Source organism: Bombina bombina, chromosome 6 (genome assembly GCF_027579735.1).
Source record: "Bombina bombina isolate aBomBom1 chromosome 6, aBomBom1.pri, whole genome shotgun sequence".
Lineage (NCBI taxonomy): Eukaryota > Metazoa > Chordata > Amphibia > Anura > Bombinatoridae > Bombina > Bombina bombina.
Genome location: NC_069504.1, coordinates 355,653,501 through 355,680,517, shown reverse-complemented (window position 1 = coordinate 355,680,517; position 27,017 = coordinate 355,653,501). Strand labels below are relative to the sequence as shown.

Sequence of the window (27,017 nt, the reverse complement as noted above, 5' to 3'; positions counted from 1 at the left end):
CACCGGTGTTTAGCATTTTTAGTTTGAGGATGTTATATACAGGGAGTGCAGAATTATTAGGCAAATGAGTATTTTGACCACATCATCCTCTTTATGCATGTTGTCTTACTCCAAGCTGAATAGGCTCAAAAGCCTACTACCAATTAAGCATATTAGGTGATGTGCATCTCTGTAATGAGAAGGGGTGTGGTCTAATGACATCAACACCCTATATCAGGTGTGCATAATTATTAGGCAACTTCCTTTCCTTTGGCAAAATGGGTCAAAAGAAGGACTTGACAGGCTCAGAAAAGTCAAAAATAGTGAGATATCTTGCAGAGGGATGCAGCACTCTTAAAATTGCAAAGCTTCTGAAGCGTGATCACCGAACAATCAAGCGTTTCATTCAAAATAGTCAACAGGGTCGCAAGAAGCATGTGGAAAAACCAAGGTGCAAAATAACTGCCCATGAACAGAGAAAAGTCAAGCGTGCAGCTGCCAAGATGCCACTTGCCACCAGTTTGGCCATATTTCAGAGCTGCAACATCACTGGAGTGCCGAAAAGCACAAGGTGTGCAATACTCAGAGACATGGCTAAGGTAAGAAAGGCTGAAAGACGACCACCACTGAACAAGACACACAAGCTGAAACGTCAAGACTGGGCCAAGAAATATCTCAAGACTGATTTTTCTAAGGTTTTATGGACTGATGAAATGAGAGTGAGTCTTGATGGGCCAGATGGATGGGCCCGTGGCTGGATTGGTAAAGGGCAGAGAGCTCCAGTCCGACTCAGACGCCAGCAAGGTGGAGGTGGAGTACTGGTTTGGGCTGGTATCATCAAAGATGAGCTTGTGGGGCCTTTTCGGGTTGAGGATGGAGTCAAGCTCAACTCCCAGTCCTACTGCCAGTTTCTGGAAGACACCTTCTTCAAGCAGCGGTACAGGAAGAAGTCTGCATCCTTCAAGAAAAACATGATTTTCATGCAGGACAATGCTCCATCCTACATGTCCAAGTACTCCACAGCGTGGCTGGCAAGAAAGGGTATAAAAGAAGAAAATCTAATGACATGGCCTCCTTGTTCACCTGATCTGAACCCCATTGAGAACCTGTGGTCCATCATCAAATGTGAGATTTACAAGGAGGGAAAACAGTACACCTCTCTGAACAGTGTCTGGGAGGCTGTGGTTGCTGCTGCACGCAATGTTGATGGTGAACAGATCAAAACACTGACAGAATCCATGTATGGCAGGCTTTTGAGTGTCCTTGCAAAGAAAGGTGGCTATATTGGTCACTGATTTGTTTTTGTTTTGTTTTTGAATGTCAGAAATGTATATTTGTGAATGTTGAGATGTTATATTGGTTTCACTGGTAAAAATAAATAATTGAAATGGGTATATATTTGTTTTTTGTTAAGTTGCCTAATAATTATGCACAGTAATAGTCACCTGCACACACAGATATCCCCCTAAAATAGCTAAAACTAAAAACAAACTAAAAACTACTTCCAAAAATATTCAGCTTTGATATTAATGAGTTTTTTGGGTTCATTGAGAACATGGTTGTTGTTCAATAATAAAATTAATCCTCAAAAATACAACTTGCCTAATAATTCTGCACTCCCTGTATGAGATTTGGTTTTATCTACGTATTTACCTTAGATTATTAATAAATTGTTTTTTAACTACTTTACAACAACCATTGTTTTTTATACTACAGATCTAATTTTGTGAATAAGGTTTGTCCTGTTTTTTTGCATATAACAATCAGCACTCACTAGGAGGACACCTCCATTTTTATTATATACCACTAAAGTCGGAACGGCATTTATTTCCACCACCTTATGCAAATTCAAGTTACATTCAAACTTTGAGAAAGTTTTAAAGGTGAGCAGAGTTCCGCACAGACCAGGTTAGATAATCACTCTTCTACATATCTCTAGAGGTAAAGGAATGTTGGTCTTTTAATGAGAAAAGGTGTGACAGGGGGAATACGTGCAAATATAAACATGTATGCAGATATTGTGGGGGAACGCACGCTGGGGTAGATTGTAGATGGAATGGTAATGGAAATTTTGGCAGAATGCCTCTTCCTGGGCGCGGTGGCGCCAACAGTGGCACAACAATGGAGCATGGCCAAAACCCCGCTGAAAGTAGGTAAATTGATAAAGGAACTAGCAGAATACCCCCTAGAGGAGGAAAGAATTATATTAATAGAAGGATTGAGCAAGGGGTTTATGGTACCAGTTAAGGGGATGGTTAAGGCAGCTGCTCAAGCTAGGAATTTGAAATCAACAGAATTCCCAGAAATTTTGGGGAAAAAATAGAAAAAGAAATAGACTGGGGTAGAATGGCGGGACCCTTTAGAGAAAAACCCTTTGTAGATTTGGTAGTGTCCCCTTTAGGTGTGGTTCCCAAAAAAAGAGAAGGGAAAATATAGAATGATACATCTGTCATACCCTAAAGGAAGCTCAGTAAGTTACGTAATCAATAGAGGGGATGCATCAGTACAGTACCAGTCGTTTGACAGCCCTTTTAAGATAGTAAAAAAATCGGGAAAGGGGGCCCTTATGGCCAAAATTGACGTGGAATCTGCTTTTAGACTGCTGCCGTTAAACCCGGATAGCTTCAAGCTAATGGGGTGTAAATTTAAGGGGTCCTACTATATAGACAAATGCCTCCCAATGGGGTGTTCTATATCATGCGCAATTTTGGAGAAATTCAGTTCCTTCCTCCACTAGCTGTTTGTAAAACGATTTGGGCACAAAGCAGTGGCCCATTATCTAGATGATTTTCTGGTAGTGGGTAGGGCAGAAACTGCCGAGGGCAAAAAGATGAAGAGGGGATTGGAATTAATGTTACAAGAATGTGGGGTTTCAGTAGCTGAGGAGAAATCGGAAGGGCCGGGGACGCGATTGTCATTCCTAGGGATACTATTAGATTCAGTAAAAGGGCAATGCGAGCTCCCAAACAATCAAGTCAAGAAGGCTAGACGAATGATTGCGGAAGCGTTAAAAAGGAAAAAAGTGTCACTAAGGGAATTACAGAAACTATTGTGAACACTAAATTTTGTGTGTAGGGTAATCCCGGTGGGTAGGATATTTAAGAGGAGACTCAAATTGGGTACAAAGGGGGCTAAGCGAACAGAACACCTGATTAGGATTAGCGCAGAAATGAAGGAAGATCTCAGGATATGGGATTCATTTATGTTAGAATTCAATGGAGTAAGGATATGGGAGGAAAAATCGGTAAATGAATTGGATGCGGTGGGTAGTAAGGGATTCGGGGGCTTACCTCCAAGGCAGATGGTGCGCAGGGGAATGGCCTGTGGCATGGAAGGAGATGGGTTGGACAAAGAATCTAGCGCTGCTGGAGATATTCCCAATTATAGTCGCAATAGAACTGTGGGGCGGCCTATTGGCAAATAAGCGAATAATATGCTGGTCTGATAATATGGCAGTAGTGGAAATAATTCACAACCTATCATCATCCTGTGGCCCAATTATCAAATATCTTAGGTACTTTGTACTGAGGTGCCTTAAGCACAACATATGCTTCAAAGTGAAGCATATACCGGGATATAAGAATGTAGTAGCAGACGCACTGTCACGTTTCAAATGGGAGACATTCAGGAAACTAGCTCCTGGCACGAGACAGAAGGTTGAATGCTGCCCTGTTTTTCTCTGACAGATTGGCAGCGGATAGATGGAATCAGAGAGTTGGTCGAGAAATCAGTGGTGCCGAAAACCTGGGCTACATACAAAAAGTGTTGGATGCAATGGCAGGAATTTAAGAAAGAAAATCAGGCTAGAATTGAGAGCGCATTTTTGGAATGGTTATGGGTGTTAAAACAAGGGGGGCATGAAGAAAGGACAGCTAGGTACAGTCATAGCAGGCATATCGTATTTCACAAAGTTATACGAGGTGGTAGATCTAAGCGGTTTGTGGTAAAAAAGATAATGAAGGGCTGGAACACAGGGGGAAAGAGTGGTAAAGGATTGCAGGGAACCAATAATGGAGGATAGATTGGGAACTATGGTATGGGTGTTACATGAGGTTTGTTTTAACAATGATGAGGTCCTAGCATTCAGAGTTGCATTTTCATTGGCTTACCATGGAGCGTTAAGAATAGGAGAACTGTTAGCCAAAAACAAAAAGCATAGCGAGGGGGGCCTGAGGCTGGAAGACATAAGATTGAGCGAGAATGGGGTATTAATTTTAATTAGGAAATCAAAGACGGACAGTGCTGGGAAAGGAGCATGGGTGTCAATGCAGGCAACAGGGGGGATAGCGTGCCCAGTTGCATTCGTAAGGGAATATACGGCATCAATAAGGAGGGTCGTGTTTGATTAGGCACAAAGATGGTGCTAACGTTACAATTCCAATTCAGGAAGGTGCTGGAGCATGTAGTGAGGAAGTTAGGTTGGGAAAGAGCTTACTTCGCCCCACACTCATTTAAAATAGGGGCAGCAACTAGCGCGGCAAGCAAAGGATGGTCAGGTGAACAAATTAAGAAAATGGCAGATGGAGGTCTGCAGCGTACAAATCTTACATAAGATTGGAAAAGAGTGGGGAATAAAAAAGGGTGGATTGCGAAGGAGCATATGTATGTGTATGTTCATATACAGATATATGAGGGTTTGTATGTCTATGGGTATATAGAGCCAACAAAATGTGTCACTTATGGTTATTGAATGGTTTTGGTTATATGTTCAATGTTGTTTTCTTTATTCAATTGCAGGAACAGCACTAAGAGTTTGGGTTGTAGGGCATTCATACATACATTGGGCACACATAAGAGCAGAGAAAGTAAGGCAAGGAACACACTTAGGCTTTACACATAAGGAGGCCAGTATTAGGTGGATTGAGAAAAGAGGGATGAAATGGAACAAGTTAGTCGGTACTATACAGCAAGCAAGACAGAGATGGGGTCGGCCAGATGTACTAATTATTCATCTGGGGGGTCACGACATAGGATCATTCCCTCTGAGAGAGCTAGAAGAAAAGGTAAAGGAGGTAATGAGCTGGTTAGGCATAGCATGGCAAGGCGTAAAAATAATTTGGTCAAATATGATCTCAAGGATGTTTTGGAGAAACACAGACACACAAAGAGCAGGATACGGGTCCAGAAGAAAGATAAATCAAATAGCAGCCAAGGCACTGAGAAGTATTGGGGGTCTAGTAATGGAACACCCGTTGATAGCGGCAAAGAGGGAGGAGTTATTTAGACCAGACGGAGTGCATCTCAATGACACAGGTAACGATCAGTTCCTACAGGACATCAGAGCGATGCTGGAGGATATGATGAAGGTATGGAAAGATTAATAAGGGTAGCTAGTAGGTATTGGCGAATAGAGGGTCTCTTTGTTGGCGGTGAAATTGGGGTCTGGCACGCGGGCGGGGTATCTGAGGGGTGGGGGATCCTGTGGCATACCTCATCCTAAGTCGTGATTCGGTGGTCTAACTAGGGGGTGTTCTATGCTGCGGGTTCTCTCCTCCCCTCTCTTACTCCGCCACAGGGGGCTATTGTGGTCTGACCCCTGTTGCGTGGGCCCAAGTTCAAGTCTGGTGCATTGTTTGTTATGGAAAATTGATTCAGATTTAGGGATATGTTATTATCCCATTTATTAATATACAAATATTAAAGTGACCTTTCCAAATTTCGCCAAAACCAAGTTGTCAGTGTCTTTATTCAAGGGTGGCCAATATGGCAAGGTATGGTTAAAGCGTAAGACGCATGGTGGTGTTCATTGAAGTAATAGTTTATAATTATGGAAGCTACATGGAGCCTATAAGACCTTAAGCAAATGTGTATATATGTATCCATATGTTTTGCATAGTCTTTATTTAACCTAGTCCTGAACTATCATGCGAATACCATTCTTTTCTATATGATAAGCTTTTCTGCTTTTCTAGTCATCCAACAATATATACTATAGGGTTAATCTGTTCACTCATTGGCCTTAACCAATGAGGTTGTTTTTAGCCTATTTTAAGTATGGTACACACCTGTTTAAATTATTTTCTATGATTACGGTCTGATACGACCGAAACTGGTCAGACTTTTTCTGTCCTCAGATTTTACCCTACATAGCAGCATGTTGATGCATAAAGTTTGTTAGTTTTAACTTTGATCCGGACTAAGCCTCTTTGGATTACCTTTTTTTTTTATACTTTACGGAGTACAGGGACTCCGATCCGCCCCTTCTCCTTAGTCCAGGATCCTGGGTCTGTGATAGGAGAGCCAGAGCCTCGTTTTGGAGCTGTTGATGAAGGGATTCTGCTGCACGCTGCACCAATGCTTCTGGATGAGGATGTCAGCTTGTGAGCTGGGAGAGGAGAATAGGAGACAGAGTACACCGGTCGAATCCAGAAGGTTTGTGTAAACCACACCTTCATCTACCTCCCTCCCTCCTTACAAGCTGGTAAGAGCTTTATGCATCTTTGTGGAAGTTGTGGTTCTATGCACATGCAGAGGCAAGCTGTTATTGTATTCCCTACATCTCAATACACACTTGGACTGTGACATCACCAAACAGTACATATTCTTGGTATAAGAGAGGCACTCGCATCAGTTCCTGTTTATGTTACATTTAAGAGGCAGTTGTTTTTATATTATTTGCCTGGATTTTTACACCAGATTGAGTTTTGTAAATTACGTTACCAATTACCAGTAAACCACTAACTCTTTTCTCTGCCTTTATTAAGTCATTTTCCCTGACATTAGTGGTTTGCGTATTACAGCCGGCACCCTCCTTAAATCTATTATATAGACCTAGAATAATCTCTCTCAATATCTCTCCTGATAGCGGATACAGAAGCTTTCTTCTCTATCAAAGAGACAGATGACGATGACTTTGAAACATTGGAATTGCAGGATGTTTTTGACCAGGGCACACCCAATACCAAACTTGGAGACTTGTTCCAAGATATGGAAAATCTTAAAATAAAGGAACAGAAATTAAAAAGGGATAAATGGACTTTTTCTGTCCTCAGATTGTACCCTACATAGCAGCATGTTGCTGCATTTTTGTTTTATGGATTACCAAAAAAAATTGTTGTTTTAAGCCTCCTTGGATTACCTCTTTTTTGATGTTGGGAGGTATAATAGGAAATGTAGGATATTTAAACATGTATGGTGCATATCAGATGTTTAGAATGGCTTAAATTTGCTATCTGAATGCTTTTCCTCCACTTCTTGTAGACCAGGTCTTCCCTTTTTACTCAATACATTTTTACGTGACCCTGGGCATATAAAATAGGTATACAAATCAAATATTTACTGATAATGAATCATACTCATACTTGCCCCTTCCATGCTCACTTTCCTGCCCCTTCCATACTTCCCCATTCACACTCATACTCCCCCCTTCCATGCTCATACTCCCCCCTACCATGCTCACTGCCTCTTCCATGCTCCCCCTTCATATTCATACCCCCTTCCATAGTCATACTCCCCCTTCATACTCATCTTTCCATGCTCATATCCCCCTTTCATGCTCACTGCCCCTGCTCCTTCCATAATCCTCCTTCATATTCATCATACCCCCATTCCATGCTCATACCCTCCATTCCATACTCATACGCCCCATTTTCATGCTCATACTCCCCTCTCCTAACATGCTCAATGCCCCTTCCATACTCCCCCTTCATATTCATACCCTCCCTTCCATACTCATACTCCCCCATTCCATGCTCACTGCTCCTTCTATACTCCCCCTTCATATTTACACCCCCTTTCATTCTCATACCCTGCCTCCCATGCTTATACCCCCCATCCACCTTTCAGTGCTCAGACTAACCCCCCCCTATCCTTTCAGATCCTTCCTCCCCTTGTATGACCATACCTGCCTTAAGCAATGTCTCTCAGCTTATCATGTCGGACAGACATTAATAAATTGGCCCCTGAGTGTTAAAGACCCAAAAGCAAAAGCAGATAGTGAGACCCAGTTTAAGAAGATGTGTTCTAGACCACTGGTTTTCAAACCTGTCCTCAGGCCTCCCGAAAAGGTCAGGTTTTCTGGATTACCTTGGATGAGGGCAGGTAAAATAACCACGTTTACTAAGCAGCTGATTATTTCACCTGTGCTCTAATTCAGATATCCTCAAAATGTTGCCTGTTAGGGTGGCCTGAAAACCAGTGTTCTAGACTGACTGCTGACATGTTTACCTTTTGTTACATGTAAAGCATACTGCAGTGGCCTATTTAAATTGGAAGATGAAATGCTAAAGCTTCTGTAAAGGGGAGTAATACCACAAACTCAACAAGACAACTGCAGACCACAGGTGACAACTAGAGGTTTTTGGTCAACTTCTGCAAGTTCCCAGGTAGAGAAATAAAAAAATATAAATATAAATGCAGTAACTATATTGCTGGAAAGCAGAATAATACCGCTAAAAGAAAATAGTAGGAAAAAACCGTACTGTATAAAACCACAGGCACTGGCCTATATTCAGTAAGTGAAACAATTGTTTCATAATGCAAAAACTCTCCAATATTTATCTGTCAACAGTCTTGGTAAATCAAGTCCATGGGCTTATGTAGGAATTGGATAGATATTGCACTATAAGGTTAGTATCATTGTTTGTGTATTTATTGTAAGGAATTCTTCAGACACACCTTTTGTTACTACTGTTTGACTCGTTTAAAACTCTCTTAAAGTGAATGTAAATTTTGATGTGAAAGTGCCCGGTTTTTAAAGATTCCATTAAAAACAGGGGCACTTTAATTCATCATAATTTACATTTCACTTGTTGTGAAAAAAAAAAACCTTTTAAACTTGACAGCCCTTCCAGCTTCCCCCGGTCGTCGCAAGCCATTTCTGATTTTAGAACTGATGGATCGGTCATCCTCCAATCACGGCTTCCCATCCCGGGGAATCAGTGTCTGATTCAACGCTGTGATTGGAGGAAGCCGGATTCCTCATTTTAGACCCAGGAAGAGGCTTTGCGACGGGTGGAGGAAGCTGGAGCTTCTGTCAACATTAAAAGGTAAGTATTTTTTTTTACAACACAAGTGAAATGTAAATTTTGATGAATTAAAGTGCCCCGGTTTTTAATCGAATTTTTAGCACTTTATCATCAAAATTTACATTCACTTTAAGTCCTGTAACTATCAATGTTTAGTGCATAACAGATGAGTGTGTAGAAAGTGCAAGATTTTTTCATAAACTGAACATTAAAGGGACAGTCTACAACAGAATTGTTATTGTTTAAAAAGATAGATTATCCCTTTATTACCCATTCCCCAGTTTTGCATAACCAACAGTTATATTAATACACTTTTTACCTCTGTGATTACATTATATATAAGCCTCTGTAGACTTATCTAAGTTCTTTTGACAGACTAGCATTTTAGCCAACCAGTGCTGACACCTAAGTAACTCCACATACGTGAGCACAATGTTATCTTTATAGCACACATGAACTAACGTCAGATAAGAGGCGACCTTCAAGGGCTAATAAATTAGCATATGAGCCTACCTAGGTTTAGCGTTCAACTAAGAATACCAAAAGAACAAAGCAAAATTGGTGATAAAAGTAAATTGGAAAGTTGTTTAAAATTACATGCCCTATCTGAATCATGAAAGTTTATTTTTGACTAGACTGTCCCTTTAAAGGGACTTTCTAGATAAAACTGAAATGCATTTTATTATGCTTTAGTTTTGAGTAGAAGCATTTTTGCAATACACGTTTAGCAAAAGTGTTCCTTGTAAAAGCTTTCACATTCAGCATATTTATCATTTTAAACAGCGTGTCTGCTAAGATAGCCAGTGGTGTCTTGTATCATGTAAGCTTTATCGGACACTGTTTAAAATTCTGATGATGATGCATTTTAACCTCTTCAGATCCTGGAATTTCAGAGAAAAATGTTCGCAGAGAACCAGAGAATTTTTAGCATTTTTGCTATCACTTCATTTAAACAGAAATAGAGCCTTGGTTTTTTGATTTACCTATCAAAGCTATATATTTTTTAATAGACAACACAGCATATTGATCTAGGCCCATTTTGGTATTATCCATGCACCCTTTTGCCGCCAAATGTGATCATATAAAAAAAAAATTAACAAACTTTTGGGTTTCTCACTGAAACTATTTACATACCAATTGTGCGTTCATAACACAAATGGTTGTAAAAGCTTCTCTGGGATCCCCTTTGTTCAGAAACAGCAGAAATGCATGGCTTTGACATTGCTTTTTGATAATTAAAAGGCCGCTAACAGCAGCTGTGCACCACACTTCTGAAATTTCCAGCAGTGAAGGTGTTAATTAGTTAGCTGGCAAAAGTAATAGTATTCTAGTGTAAAGATTACCCTCTTATCTTACACCTCTTACACCAGCTCCTCCCACACACACACACACTTTTCACCACCATTTTAGGTACTGGCAGACAGTATTAAGTTTTAGGACTTTTTCATTTTTTATTATTATATAAATTTTCTGCAGTGTAGGACCTTCCCTTACCCTACCACCTCCCTGATCCCTCCCAAACATTTTTCTAACCACTCCCCCCTCCCAATGGTCTCCATCATCTGGGTTTCTGCCAGTACCCAGTTTATATACATTTTTAAAATGATTTTTTGTATATATTTATTAATAAAATAAAATGTTTTCTGTAGTGTAACGAACCCCCCTCCCCCTCCTTACCTCTCTCTCAAAGCTATGGCTGTGACACACTGCAAGCGGTGCAGCGTAAGGCAAACCAGCTGCTTCGCGCCGTGTCGCATCGCTTCTGAAGTTCAAATATTTTTAACTAAGCGCTCAGCTATGCAACCTAGCGCGGCTGAGTGTGCAGAGATGAAAAGGCAGGACACACTAAGCACGCACAGCCGCATTATCACGCTGTGCGCTGCACTGCTCTCAGTGTGTCATAGCTTTTATACTGTAAGGCTCATATCTCCTTTGCTGCAGTGTAGTGGACCAATTCCTTCCTTTCTCTTAGTAAAATATTTTCTGTAGCGAAGGGAACCTTCCCCTTCCTCCCCTCTGGCAATGGGCCTCCCTCATTTCTACAGCAGATACAGACAGTGTCACTGTCTGTCTCTGCGATCTGGCTTCATATGGTAAAGGGAGCACTATCAGTACACCATACATATGAAGGCAGATGCCTTCTGCACCCGGCTGCAGTCTAAGCTAATAGTCAGGACTACAGCATGCGCTACTGTGTAGGATGTAGATACTACGTCAACACAGTACACTGGGAAAAGTACTGTGTGACGTAGTACCTTCTTAAATCCATATGGCGCAAGGGGTTAAAAGGAGATTAACCCCCTTTTTGTATAAAGGTTTTGCTTGTCCACACTCTTGTAGAGACCAAAAAGCTTATCATGTGACCTACAGTGTTTTTAGTTTTTTTTCAAAATAGTGCAAATTGCTTAAATCAGCTACTGATTTGCAGCCAATATCAGTGTTTTTCAACACCAATTATAAAGCACCCCTAACAGGCCAGATATTCACAAGATTTTAGCTAGATTACAGGTGAAATAATCAGTTGATCAGTAGCCATGGTTACCTACTCTCACTATCAGCTGATTATTTCACCTGTGCAAGGTATAATAAAAATCTGGCCTGTTAGGGGTACTTGAGGGATGGAGTTTAGAAACCCTGTCCTATGTTTACAGGATTTGCTTTGGGGTCTTTAACACTCAGGGGCCAATTTATCAACGTCTGTCCGATATGATACGCTGCTGAATGCCAACAGATTGCACAAGCAGTTCACCAGAACTGCTAGCAGGGGGTGTCAATCAGCCCAATCAGTATATGCCTCAGAGGCAGCGGACCAGAGCAGCGATCTTTAGACCACTGCTTCATAACTGCTGTTTAAGCCCCTAAAGGCTCACATGGAACCAGGGACCTCGAGCTCCATTCGCCCCTCAGCCTGAAACAGTGATAGTTTTACTAGAAGCATTTTTGTTAATACAAGAGTATTGTATACAAATGCTTCTAATTAAACCTGAAATGCACTGATATGCATTTTATTTGACATTTTGACAGACTAAAATGAGTAGAAAATATGTTACTTTTATAAAAACAATGTACACTGTTATATCTTTATTAGATTATATCATTTGCCTATTATGTTGGAACTATGCAGGTCCACCTTAAGCGGACAAAGGGAGAGTGCCGTGACTTAGACATGGGAGGGGTTTGCAGCTGAATGCTAGCTCAGGAGCAAGGGGGATTCTGGATTTGCTGTGGATACTGAGTCTGGCAGGACATTGGTATGCTCGAGTCTATCGTGCATATAGAATGAGGTATTAGACCCCCCTCCTTACTGGTAGGTAGACGCTGGCTGCTCTCAGGATTTGATACACTCTGTCGCCAGTAATCAGAGAAGACAAATACCCCCCTCTGTGGCCACAAGAGGAAAGTGCCTGTGTGCCAAGCTTGTTACCCGTCTAGTTGTAGGTGCCCCTCATAATTATGGAGCGCTGCTTCGGAGTGGAATTGGAGCTGGAAAAGGTGCTGCAGCGGTTCCTGAACTATGGGGAGAGCAGCCGGAGAAGCCTGGAGCAGCTTCTGAGGTCTGTCACTGAACTGAAGGAGGAGCTAAGCAGCCCAGGTACTCAACAGCCCCCACATGGTTTGTATTAGAATAACACTGGCAGTGGAATTGTTTTTTCCAATTAAAAAGATGTTACAATGACAAATTCTGATAATGGGGGGAAGTGGAACATGTGCAGTGTTAACCCTCTTTTCTTGTATTGAACAGGATCCAGAGCCCTGGCTCTGTAACATTCTATACAATGCAGCAGTTTATTCATAACTGTCCCTAATTGGCTTCATTTAAGAAATAAACTGTATTTGAGGCATTTCAGTGAGTGTGATCCTTGACTGCAAGATCGTGCAAATGTTACTGACAAATTAAGTTTGAACTAATTTTAAAACATTATGCAGGTTTTTATGAAGCGCAGTGCTTAATTGCTCATATACAATGTGCATGTGTGGCCAATTTATATAGTGCTGTTTGACACTATATTTAATTGATTTCACTGTGAGTTATGCCCCACCTTGTTATTTTCAGTTGACCAATTGCTTATAGAAAATAACTAACTCTAATTTGCTGAATTATCTGAATATGGGATATCTCATATGAAATTAGTTTAAAATAAATACCAACATATTTTGAAATGTAAAATATATAGCAATTGTTTGCATATCCCACCCTAATTCCTATTCTCATGTTATTCAATAAAAAATATTCTTAGTATTATTTATAGTAGATGATAAAATGTATTTTTTTGTTCCCTTGCACTATCTTGCAATATATCCAGAAAATGAGCAGAAAAAAACCCCATCTAACAATAAAAATTAGATCAATATACAAAATTCTGTTTTTACAAAGGGGAAACGAACCATTTGAAAAATGTATGGCTGTGTCTGTCCAAACTTATATTTGCAGTGAAAATATTCCTAAATTGAATTTCACAAAAGGTTCTCTATTTTTGAGCAGCTAACCTAGTTATATTTATATAAATTCTTGATTATTTTTTTTTTAATTGGCTAAAGGAAACAAGGATCTGTGAGCCCCTACAACATGAGGCTAGTGAATCTGCCAGGTGATTTGTTATTTGTAGGAGGATTACTTGACAGCAGTAAGGACCTGAAACATATTATCTGAATGGTGGGACTTTTTTTTTCCTCTCTCAAAGGAAGGCTCATATGATATATTTCTATGGTTAGGGTGATGAGGTCCACTGTAGTGTAGATTCACCAGAAAACCCAAGATAGGACCAATACTGAGTGGTATTTGTCACAACAAAGACAGTCACATGACAGCTGAATAAAAACAGAACCACTAATTTGAAAGAGCTGAATTGCTGCTTTAAAAAAAGAGCTCACATGACCCTCTGTGTATTGTAGGAGCAACAGACTGCCCACAAATTTCCCCCATCACACATGGTTTGTTAGGTGATCACTGTTGCCATAGTGACTAGCTGACAGGCAAATGACAATGTGATTTCCCCCGTTGAAAGAGGGTCATTTTTGTCTTTGAAAAGATGTCATTTGGGGTGCTAGGAATCCTTTTAGAGCATAGACATTCTACCAACTCACATAGCAGATAGGTCATTGTGATTTTCTACGGCAATCACCTGTCAAAACATGAAAGGGACTCTTGGATCCAGTGCCCCATACAGTAAATAAATTAGGTTCCTTTTTATGGCTTTCAGCCATCATTGTATAGAGAGGAGTCCCCTCTTTTTAAAATGGGGTCTCAAGCCGTCTTTCATGGGAGGTGATAGGGGCTCTAAAATTAAAGTGCCACATCACTTACAATTCAAAAAGGGGTCTCCTCTCTTTCAAATGAGGGGTTTCATTCTATTTTAGTTAAATCAGAGGGGACGATAAGGGCTTATTCCTCTAAGGCAAACAAACTATGAGGCACCTAAACTCGAATCAAAATGCAAAATTCAACTAAATAAATATGAATTGCTCTGAATTTTGCTGAACTCTGTCCCTATGTGCTTTAAAGTTTACCCAAACCCTTCCTTTGGGTTTCTGGCAAATATTCAACCTTAATTAATTTCCAACTCCCAAAGTTGCTGCTAAATTAGTACATTCAATTACAATTCTCTTTTATCAGTGTTTCCACTACTCGACCATAACATTTGGGTGTGCACAATTTGACCACCAGTTAAAATATCAAGGTTTTAGGGAGTAAAACCCGCCTTTACTCTTATCTGGTGCTTTGCTCTACATTGATGACATAACAACAACTTGGAATGAGTTAAAAAGTCTGTTATTGATATAATTGCTTTTTTTGCCATAAAAAACAAAAATTGATTTATTCCAATTTGGCAAGTGAGATTAAAAGTGAAAGCAGCTGTTCTGTACTTGAAGCAAAATAAAATAGAACTGTAAGGCATGAAGTGGCTTCCTTAAAATCCTTTAAATAATATATACTGCAGGGTCAAGAAAATGCTGCTCTGAAGGGTAAGACTTTAGAACTATGCCAGAATAATGTTAATGTACTGTAAAGGACCCCCCCCCCCTCTCAAATCTCAACTCAGAGCAGAATGACCCTGACACAGAAGCTGCTCTGTAAGTACTATGCCCAAATAAAATCTAGCTCCTGGCCTTAAAACTCCCAAGTCAGCTACATACCCAAAATAGACCTAATTTGAAACCATGATCTTTCAAACTCTTTGTCCGCCCAGTATCCATATCAAACCAGAGATCACCTACCCTGTCAGCTCCATGCACAAATCAGACTTCAGCTCTGCCCCTTCAGAGAGTAGGAGAAAGTTAAGAGAAAAAGGAGAGAAAGTAAAGACATTGAGACAGTGGTGAGAGAAAGCGAGTGAAGACCGAGAAGATTTTATTTATATAGCTAAGTTGGTAAAATGCCTAGACTACAAAAAGCCTGTTCAAAGGTCACAGGTTCAAATCCCGGCAGGGCCGACTCAGCCCTTAATCTTCCGAGGTCGATAAAATGAGTACCATTAAATTGGGTAATAACAACTATTAATATTCAGCTGCCGATTTGGTTCATTTCGAGAGCGAGCGCTGAAAAGCGCTTTGAGTCCCACTGGGAGAAAGGGGGAGAAAGGTGCTATATAAATAATAGTAGTTATTATTATTATTATTATTATTATTATTATCATTATTATTAAGAGGAGAGTGAACATGAAATAAAGGAGAGAGTAAAGAAGTGAAGAAAGTAAACAGAGAGAATGAGATATTGTGTGTGTGAGTGTGTGTGTGTATATATATATATATATATATATATATACGGTATATATATCTCTCCTATAATATAAAAGGCCAAGTGTGTTTGTCCGAAGCTGTCGTGCAGTAGAGACTGCGCGAGGACAGACGCACCTGGCCTTAAACAGACTAACCTTCTGGCACCTGGGGCCGACCAGGTGTGACAGGGGCGGGGCCAGACGTGGCACGGGTGGGGTCGGGTGTGACGTGGGCGGGCTATGCGGCTGTGAATTGTGAAAGAGAGAGCTCAAAAGAGGGGGGGATAGAGACAGCAAAAGAGAGGGGGTTTGGAGAGCAAAATAAAGGAGGGAAAGAGAGTAAAAGAAAGAAGAGAGAGCAAAAGAGAGGGAGAGAGAGCAAAAGAGAGGGGGAGCGAGACGGCAAAAGAGAGAGGGAAAGAAAGCAAAAGAAAGGGGAGAGACAGCAAAAGAGAGGGAGAGAAACAGCAAAAGAGAGGGGGAAAGAGAGCAAAAGAATGGGGAAAGGGGGGATAGAGAGAGCAAAAGAGAGGGGTATAGAGAGAGCAAAAGAGGGGGGGGGGGAGAGCAAAAGAGGGGGGGGGGAGAGAGCAAAAGAGGGGGGATAGAGAGAGCAAAAAAGGGGGGGGGGGAGCAAAAGAGGGGGGATAGAGAGAGCAAAAGAGGGGGGGGGGGAGCAAAAGAGGGGGGGGAGAGAGCAAAAGAGGGGGGGGAGAGAGCAAAAGAGGGGGGGGGGGAGCAAAAGAGAGAGGGAGAGAAACCGCAAAAGAGAGGGGGAAAGAGAGCAAAAGAAAGGGGAGAAGGGAGATAGAGAGAGCAAAAGAGAGGGGGGGATAGAGAGAGCAAAAGAGAGGGGGGGATAGAGAGAGCAAAAGAGAGGGGGGGATAGAGAGAGCAAAAGAGAGGGGGGGATAGAGAGAGCAAAAGAGAGGGGGGGATAGAGAGAGCAAAAGAGAGGGGGGGATAGAGAGAGCAAAAGAGAGGGGGGGATAGAGAGAGCAAAAGAGAGGGGGGGATAGAGAGAGCAAAAGAGAGGGGGGGATAGAGAGAGCAAAAGAGAGGGGGGGATAGAGAGAGCAAAAGAGAGGGGGGGATAGAGAGAGCAAAAGAGAGGGGGGGATAGAGAGAGCAAAAGAGAGGGGGGGATAGAGAGAGCAAAAGAGAGGGGGGGATAGAGAGAGCAAAAGAGAGGGGGGGATAGAGAGAGCAAAAGAGAGGGGGGGATAGAGAGAGCAAAAGAGAGGGGGGGATAGAGAGAGCAAAAGAGAGGGGGGGATAGAGAGAGCAAAAGAGAGGGGGGATAGAGAGAGCAAAAGAGAGGGGGGATAGAGAGAGCAAAAGAGAGGGGGGATAGAGAGAGCAAAAGAGAGGGGGGATAGAGAGAGCAAAAGAGAAGGGGGGAGAGTGAGAGAAACCGCAAAAGAGAGGGGGAAAGAGGGAAAAAGAAAAGGGAGAGAACAAAAGAGGGGGGAAGAGAGAGCAGAAGAGGGGGGAGAGAGCAAAAGAGGGGGGAAAGAGAGAGCAAAAGAGGGGGGAAAGAGAGAGCAGAAGAGGGGGGAGAGAGCAGAAGAGGGGGGAGAGAGCAAAAGAGGGGGGAGAGAGCAAAAGAGGGGGGAGACAGAGAGAGCAAAAGAGAGGGGGAGAGAGAGAGAGCAAAAGAGGGGGAGAGAGAGAGCAAAAGAGAGGGGGAGAGAGAGAGAGCAAAAGAGGGGGGGAGAGAGCAAAAGAGAGGGGGAGAGAGAGAAAAAGAGAGGGGGAGAGAGCAAAAGAGGGGGAGAGACAGTAAAAGAGGGGGGATATAGAGAGCAAAAGAGAGGGGGGGAGAGAGAGAGCAAAAGAGAGGGGGGGAGAGAGAGAGCAAAAGAGAGGGGAAGAGAGAGCAAAAGATAGGGGAGAGAGAGCAAAAGAGGTGAGAGAGCAAACAAGATGTGGAGAGCGCAAAAGAGAGGGGGAGAGAGAGAGGGCAAAAGAGAGGGGAGAGAGATCGCAAAAGAGAGGGAGGAAAAGAGAGGGGGAGAGAGAGAGCAAAATAGAGGGGGGATAGAGAGCAAGGGGTGGAACCGCTGTACTGTAAAAAATGGCCCGTGTACACGGGCTTTAGGACTATATATAGATAGAGAGAGAATGGGCAGCATGTAGAACAGGATTCCGGTGTAAATCCCACAGTATCCACAGCAGCAAAGTAAGCCAGCACCAAAGATAATGAATATCACCTTTTATTGTAGAAAAATCATAAAGTTTCGGCCCCAGCAAGGAGGTCTTGGTCACATGAAGCAAGTCTCCCAGGCCTCCTTGCTAGGGCCAAAACGTTATGATTTTTCCACAATAAAAGGTGATATTCATTATCTTTGGTGCTGGCTTAATTTGCTGCTGTGGATACTGTGGGATTTACACCGAATCCTGTTCTACATGCTGCCCATTCTCTGAATTTACTTGTGGCTGTGCACAGAGTGGTTGTGGTTGCTGGTGAGTGCGGATCTTACTGCAAATATATATATATACACACAGGGCTCAACATTTCAAGTTCTAAACTACTAGCCAGGCCAAAATGTAACTCGCCACTGATCCCAACAGTCACCTGCCCACACCACACACCCTCTTTTTATATGTTTTTAGCCATTGGGAAACACCTTATTGTTCAGTAATCTTTTATATTTTTTCATTTTAAACCATAGCAAATAGTCATTTTAATACAGTTATTAAAAATATATGCATTTGCTGTCCATTTGGCAGTGTATAGATATTGATTTAAAGGGACACTGAACCCAAATTTTTTTTCTTTCGTGATTCAGATAGAGCATGCAACTTTCTAATTTACTCCTATTATCAATTTTTCTTCGTTCTCTTGCTATCTTTATTTGAAAAAGACATCTAAGCTTTTTTTGGATCAGAACTCTGGACAGCACTGTTTTATTGGTGGATGAATTTATCCACTAATCAGCAAGGACAACCCAGGTTGTTCACCAAAAATGGGTCGGCATCTAAACTTACATTCTTGCATTTCAAATAAAGATACCAAGAGAATGAAGAAAATTTGATAATAGGAGTAAATTAGAACGTTGCTTAAAATGTCATGCTCTGAATCACAAAATAAAAAAATTGGGTTCAGTGTCCCTTTAACATTTACCAGCAAGTGGAAATTTTGAGATAAAAAAGATTTTATTTTCTATCAAGGTGAGGAATTTAGAATCAGCATAGAACAAATTGCCAACATCAACTTATCTTAGGAGTGGAGGGGGGAGGTAGAGAGGGGGTTAGGAAATACTTAATGTAGGAAGCAATGAATTAATAGAATCTGACCTGAAAACGTATAGTATAGGCCTCTGAGAGATAAGAAGGGTATTTACCAATTTAGATCATATTATATTATTATTACCTGATCTACAAGGATATAGAGAAAATATTAAAGTTTTCTTTATCTATGTATTGTACACACAGAGTAAGATATTTTGACGACTGTTTTATACTGTAAAGAGATGTTTTGAGATATTTGTAAAAATGACAAATTGTTAATAAATATTATAAAAAGAAAAAAAAGAAAGAAAAAGAGTAGAAAATTTGGAGAGTGAATAAAGAGGGTAATGAAAGGAGAAGAGGGAAATAAAGAGAGACAGAAAATAGAGAGGAGGAGAGAATGGAAAGATAGTGTACAAAGACAGAAAGAGGAGAGTGGAGAGAGAGAGAGAGAAAAAGAATAGAGAAGTAGGAAGAGACAAGAGTGAAGAGGGAGACTGGAGAAGGAGAGAAGAGCAAGTATAGAGGGAGAAGAGTAAACAGAGAGGAGAGTTAGAATAAAGAAAGAGAAATTGGAGTGGAAAAAGAGAGGGGGGAGAAAGAGAATGGCAATTGAAGAGAGGGAAGGTGAGATAGAAAGTAGAGAAAAACAGAAAATAGGGGAGAGGAGTGGAGAGAAAAGAAGAAAGCAAAGAGATTAGAAAGAGAAGATAGTGTTTATAGAATAGAAATGGACAGAGAGATAAGGGAAACATGAAAAGAGATTGAAGAGAAGAAGGGAGTGGAGAAAGTAAAGAGGAGGGAAGAGAGAAAATGAGAAAAAAAGAATAGGGGCAGAATAGGAGAGAGAGAGAAGAGAGTGCAGAAAGAGAATGCAACTAGTAAAGGGCATATGTTTTTATTTTTAATCATTATCAGCATTACAGACAGGATTATACGCTGAAGCTCCCTCAAACACGCTATCCCATGCTCCTTGCTTCTCTCCAAGCAGCGTGTGGCTAATTCTCACACCCTCAGGTTCTTCAATTGATCACACTTACCTCTACTTTCAGTCACACCTGCATATGTCTACTGACTGTGTGCGATTTACACGGCGCCCCATAACTACCCTGCATGATACGCATATAACAGGAGTGCTATTTAGACATGCAGGATAGGAGGGGGGTGAGCAATATAACCCCTCGGCCACTCCTCTCCTCTTGCAGATCGCCAGTCTGGGTTTCCTAAAGAAAACAATTGAAAAGTATTTAAAAAAAATAAACAACAATGTAAATTTTAATGAATGAAAGTGCCCCTGTTTTTTCAATGTAACCCTTTAGTGACCACAGCACTTTTAAATTTTCTGACCGATAAGGACCAGGGCTATTTTTGCGGTGTAATTCCTCTTACTCATTTACTGTACAAACAAATATTAGATACCGTTTTTCTCGCCATTAAATGGACTTTCTAAAGATTCCATTATTTTCATCATATCTTATAATTAACTATAATTTTTTTTATAAAATATGATGAAAAATGGGAAAAAAACACACTTTTTCTAATTTTGACCCCCAAAATCTTACACATCTACAACCACCAAAAAACACCCATGCTAAATAGTTTCTAAATTTTGTCCTGAGTTTAGAAATACCCAATGTTTACATGTTCTTTGCTTTTTTTTGCAAGTTATAGGGCAATAAGTACAAGTAGCACTTTGCTATTTCCAAAACATTTTTTTTTTCAAAATTAGCGATGGTTACATTGTAACACTGATATCTGTCAGGCAACCCTGAACAACCCTTCACATGTGTATAATTTTTTTTTTAGAAGACAACCCAAAGTATTTATCTAGGCGAATTTTGGTATATTTTATGCCACCATTTCACCGCCAAATGCGATCAAATAAAAAAAATCGTTAACTTTTTCACAAACTTTAGGTTTCTCACTGAATTGATTTACAAACATCTTGAGCAATCGTGGCACAATTGGTTGTAAATGCTTCTCTGGGATCTCTTTGTTCAGAAATAGCAGACATTTATGGCTTTGGCATTGCTTTTTGGTAATTAGAAGGCCGCTAAATGCCGCTGCGCACAACACTTGTATTATGCCCAGCAGTGAAGGGGTTAATTAGGTAGCTTGTTGAGTTAATTTTAGCTTTAGTGTAGAGATCAGCCTCCCAACTGACACATCCCATCCCCTGATCCCTCCCTGACCCCTCTCAAACAGCTCTCTTCCCTCCCCCACTCCACAATTGTCACCACCATCTTAAGTACTGGCAGACTTTTTTTTATTTATAATATATATATATATATATATATATATATATATATATATATATATATATATATATATATATATATATATATATATATATATATATATATATATATATATATATACACACAGAGTACAAAGCAGTTATATATATATATATATATATATATATATATATATATATATGCGTGTCCCTGCTTGCTATGTGAGGAATATTGCATGTATATAACCATAGTCCTAGACAGGGATTCTTTGGCTTCCCTTCTTATATTATCAATTCCCCTTTTGGCATCTCTAACTAATTGCCTGTCTATAGCAGTCTCACACAGACTTGATAGCTATTTTTCTTTTAATTATTTATGTATGTTTGTCTTGTTTACACACCCGCTATTTGTGGATTCTTTAATTATATATACCAAGTACATTTTTATCTGTAGTGGTATTTTTCCCCCTATCCTTGTGTATATACTATTCTCACAAGTGAGTGCTCTATTTACTAAATTCTCTGGTAATATCCAGTCTCTCAGTGACCTTGCTTGACACTGTGTCAGGCACAAATAAGAACACAGTTGCTCACAACATACCACAGTTTCTTCTCCTTATTTACCTTCCATTATAGTTTCCACTTTAGTTTTATGACTAAAGACTTGTTTGTCCTCCTGTCAACCTGTTGACTTGGTGACATCACAACCTCCCTCTCTTCTACCCTAGTCCTATTTTTACTTTGTCAGTTCAATGCTGTCAATTCAGAATAAAGAAATTATAATTGCTTTTAATTTGTCGTCTGCATCCCAGTTTGAACTTGAACGTAAAGTTTTAATTTTCTATACAAAAATTATATTTTGCACATTAGGGTTAATGTCACTTTATTTCTTTTTTTTTTTTTTAATAATGTCAGAAATATAGTCTGTTTATTACTGGGACAAATAGTCTTGATCCTTTTTATTTTTTTTTTTTTATTTTTTTTTTACAGCCATGCAAGGAGTACCCCTGTCCCCTGCTCTTTCACTAATGATGTCCCAGCGCTGCCGTAAAATCAGAGAAACAGTCCAGAAGTTGGCGTCGGACCACAAAGATATGCACAGTAGTGTTTCCAGAGTAGGGAAAGCCATTGACAGAGTGAGTATATTTCTTAGTTAATAGATTACTCCCCCCACACTTAGTAAAAAAAAAATTGATAAGTAAAATGGAAACTTGTTTAATATTTATATGCGCTTTCAGATTCATTAAATACAAATTTTGGGTTTCATGTTCCATTTGACTATATGTTTAACTTGCTTAAAGGGACATAATACTCATGTGCTAAATCACTTGAAACTGATGCAGTATAACTGTAAAAAGCTGACAGGAAAATATCACCTGAGCATCTCTATGAAAAAAAGGAAGATATTTTACCTCACAATCTCCTCAGCTCAGCAGAGTAAGTTCTATGTAAAAAGTTATACTCAGCTGCAGGTAAAAAAAATGAAGAAATGAACAGCAGCCAATCAGCATCAGCAGTGCTGAGGTCATCAACTCTTTTACTGTGATCTCATGTGATTTCACTTAACTCTCATGAGATTTTATAGCAAACTTCCTTTAAACTGAATAGGGAAATAAGATGAGAGTGCACGTAAGCTTGCTCCTTCCGCTGTCCCGGGACAGACATATTGATATGCTGCTTAGAAGTCCTTTACAATGGGATGTGGCTACTGAGGAACTTTTGAGGTAAAATATCTTTCTTTTTTACATAGAGATGTTCAGGTGATATTTTCTAGTCAGCTTTTTACAGCTATGCTGCATCACTTTCAGGTGTTTAAACATTTGGGTATTATGGCCCTTTAAGAGTATCCTAATTTTAATGTGTTTTTTAAAAGCATTATCTGCCAATATTTAGATTTGACCCACATATGGTTTGGAAAGACAGGAACTGCTACTGATGAAATAACCACTTTCTAAGCATATTTGTACTGAAGTGTGACAAGCAGGCCGCATTGGGTTACAAAACATTTCACAACATATACATTTTTTAATTTGCTCTAATCACAGTCAGTTAAATAGAATGGGATTTTTAAACAATTGGCAGTAATGGCAATTTGTAAGTTGTGTCTTGTTTGCTTGCTCTGCATAAAGCAGTAAACATGCAGAGAGGTAAAGAAGCGAGAAGTGGATTAACAAAATAGGTAGTAGATAAAAACGCTCACCATTATTAGTCAAGGACCATACCTGAGTATTGGGTAAGTGCTTTTAATTGATTTTTGAATAGTTCCAATGCACAAACGTTGATAGGATGGGTGAAATGCCTTAAATATATAGAGGTTTATACCTCCATGTATGAATAAAGAAGACAATAGACTTAAAAGAACATTATACTTAGCTCTGAAAACAGAATCCTCACAGTTGCTTACCTGTTTCAGGGACACCCTTTAAATGGGCTTATCCTGAAGGAAGAGTAGAGCCAAATATCACCCAGTGACAATAAATACAGGTATACTGACTTTACAGAGCTTCGCTAATACAGCGCTTTGTGGAGCTGAAGTTAAAACTCCAAGGATTTTGAAACAGTACTGTATTCATCATAATATTGTGAGAAAAGTGACTGGCACCATGTTGATTTTGAGCTGTTCATTCTGTTTACAGCATTACAGTGCACTATGTGTCTCAGTGTTGTAGTCTGGCAAATTTTACTACAGTAATTGTCACTATTTTACAGGTACTGTACAGTTTTTTTTTTTTTTTTAAACTTTATTTATAGTCCAGATTCATCACAACATGAAAGATACACGTACAGAAATAACATGATCACAGATAAAAGTACAGTGGATGCAACACCCCTCCTACCCTACAGGGCAAAGCAATATCGCTACATATAACATAAAACAACATCAAGCAAAATGTAAGAACTATACCGTTCTGAACCCTCTGCTCAGGGGGTGGGGGGGGGTATGGAGACCTCCCTGCACAAATAATCGGGTATATGTTGGTGTAGCATAGTGTAAGCCATATTTAGTCTGAATGTAAGGGGGGGGGGGGGCAGGGAGGGGGGCACCATCTGCCAGATAAGTTCTCTTCAAGAATGAACATTGAATTACGAAAGGGGTGGAGTATTCTGTGTCTTAAGGAAGGAGAGATATGCAATAGGTAGGGTTTCCATTTGTGGACAAAAGCTTTGATTCTCTTGTCTAGGTCTCCCTGCACATCAGCCTGTTCTAAAAGAATTTGGGCTTTCACTGCGTTCGTCAATTTCTTAAAGGGAGGGGCTTTGGTTGATATCCAGTATTGTAAGATTAGTCTTCTGGTAAGCAGAATCACAGAATGTAAAAATTTCTGGCGCCGCGGTACAACGCCCATGTCATGCAAGAAAATAACATTAGAACCACATTTACACGTAGGATTTTCTGGAGCCAATAGCTAACTTTGCCTCATAATCTCTTCAGTTTAGGGCAGTCCCACATAAGATGTGTAAGATCGGGGGATACAGCTGAGCACTTATTGCATAAGCCCACTGCTTGTGGAACCCACTTGGTTCTTAATTTCGGTAGGATATATGTTTGGTGGATTAGTTTAGTATGTGCTTCTCTCGAGTAAGCAGAGAGTGTGGCCTTGTGGACTCTTGAAAAGCTTGTTATGATCTCTTGTAGGGTGATTGAGATATCCCTCATCCCCTGCCATTTAGCGTATATTGTTTGCATGGCGGACTGCTCCAGGTGGGCTGTAATCCTATTGTAGATGTGTGTGATGGAGTGGGACCCTTGTTTTGTGATGCTGCACAGTCTGTCTATGTTGGAGTTTGTGATCATGGGCAGGTCAGTTGAGATAAGAGCCTGGACATAATGTCTGCATTGAAAGTAAGCAAACATAGAGCCGGAAGATATGCCATAAATGTCTTGCAGGCTATGAAAGGGGAGCATTTGAAACATAGTGGGGTTAATTATTTGTGCAATAGAGGTCAAGCCTTGGGTTCTCCATTGTTGAAAGGGCCGTGTGGTTTAGCTGGGGATACATTTTGGCTTTCCTTGTATGGGCAGATATCTGGTCACCCTCCTATTTAATCCCCAGAATCTACACTGTTTATTCCATGCTCTCAAAGGGTCTCGAAACAGTATGTTTTGAGAGAGGTGATGAGGGAGAGTAGACAGGTCGGCATGCGGGAGATAAGCTAGGTGTAGTGGTGCTGCAATGTCAGATTCCACAGAAGGGCAAAAGTAATCAGAGCCAGTTAGCCATCCCAGAACTATCTTAGCAAGCGTCGCCCAGTTGTACCATTGTATGTTTGGAAATTTAAGACCACCTGCGTAAAGTGGCATAGATAATTTAGTCGTGTTGATCCTATGTTTCTTTTGGTTCTATACAAAAGAGGCAAAGGCGGATGAGAGAGTTTGTATGTCTTTGCTATGGAATAGGAGGGGAAGCATTTGTAAAGGGTATAAGATCTTGGGCAAGGCTATCATTTTCAACAAAATGGGAAAGAGGAAGTTCCCTCCATCCTCGGATGAGGTTTTGTAAGGTGGCTATGGCTTTAGGTATGTTAAAATGATAGATACGTGCGGGATCAACATGTAGGTGAATGCCCAGATTTTTAAAGGAGCCCAAAGTGATTTTAAGATTCGTGTTACAGAGGTTAGTGCCACTTTTGTTTTAAAGCCATGTCACTTCCGATTTGTCAACATTTATTTTATATCCGGTAAAATTGCCAAATCTCACCAAGATATCTATTAATTTGGGTACGTTCAGAGCAGGGTTGCTAATATATAGTAGGAGGTCGTCCGCGAACAGGGAGAGGTGTAATTGTTGGGTGGGGATCTGGAGGCCCGCACAATTTTGACGTATATAGCACGCCAACGGTTCAATAGCCAGATCATACAAGAGAGAGGATAGTGGGCAGCCTTGCCTCGTCCCCTCTCAAGTCTGAAGGGGGAGGACAAGCCATTATTAATGATTAAGGACGCTGAGGGCGTGTGGTAGAGTCGTTGTATTGCTTCAAAGAAGTGGCCCGTTATACCAAATTTCATCAGGGAGGTGTATAGGTGGTCCCATTCCACCCTGTCGAACGCCTTTTCGGCGTCGACAGAAAGCAGACATGCATCTGTCAAAAGGGTATCCGAGGGGTTATTGCGAGGGTGATGGTAGTGTGAAATAACTGCAAGCGTTTTCCGCAAAATGACAACCGAGGAGCGTTGCTTAACGAACCCAGTCTGATCCGGGTGTACTAAGGATGGAAGGACCACCGCTAATCTATCAGCCAAGATTTTTGTAAACCGCTTGTAGTCCCAGTTCAGTAAGGAGATCGGTCTGTAAGACGAGGGCAGAGTGGGATCCCTATCTGGTTTTGGTATGACACAGATGCTAGCATCCGTGAATCTTGGACCTGGGTTTAAACTGTCCTGATAAATATTCAGAAAATAATATTGCTAGGGTAGGTGCTATTTCAGTACTTAAGATTTTGTAGTGCTCTGCGGGGAGACCACCTGCCGCTTTGCCTAACTTGGCGTGCTTAATGGCGTTTATTACTTCTTTCGCATGAATGGGGGCATTAAGGGAGATCTGCTGGTCCTGTGTTAATATGGGGATGGCTATATTGCTCCAGAACAGATGTTGATCAGGCTCTGAGATATCTTGCTTGGCGTATAGCTTAGTGTAGAAGGACACAAATTATTTTGTGATTGTAGGAGTGTCCGTACGGAGGCCCCCCTCCGATACAATCGCTGGAATGTTAGATTTAGGTGTAATGATTTTAACCATGTTCACCATGAGCTTGTCAGCTTTTTTCCCATACTTGTAGAATTTGCCCTGCCGTTGTACCGCATGTGCATTGTCTAACATTTGTATATGGGTGTCCCTTTCTTGCTTTAAGTTATAGTAATATTGTCGAGTTTGACATGTAGGGTAA

At 40.6% G+C, this 27,017-nt stretch overlaps 1 protein-coding gene across 2 annotated transcripts in view; it reads left to right on the top strand.

Moving 5' to 3' along the window:
* Positions 1 to 12,047: 12,047 nt before the first annotated feature.
* RMND5B (required for meiotic nuclear division 5 homolog B) overlaps positions 12,048 to 27,017 on the top strand; it is a 34,067-nt gene continuing 19,097 nt past the window's right edge. The window contains exons 1-2 of one of the 2 annotated variants that reach the window (XM_053719822.1): positions 12,048 to 12,558; positions 22,122 to 22,267. In XM_053719822.1, coding sequence (XP_053575797.1) covers positions 12,399 to 12,558; positions 22,122 to 22,267 — 306 coding nt within the window. In that variant the 5' untranslated portion in view covers positions 12,048 to 12,398. The remainder of the gene's footprint in view (positions 12,559 to 22,121; positions 22,268 to 27,017) is intronic. The other variant, XM_053719823.1, reaches the window with a different exon arrangement.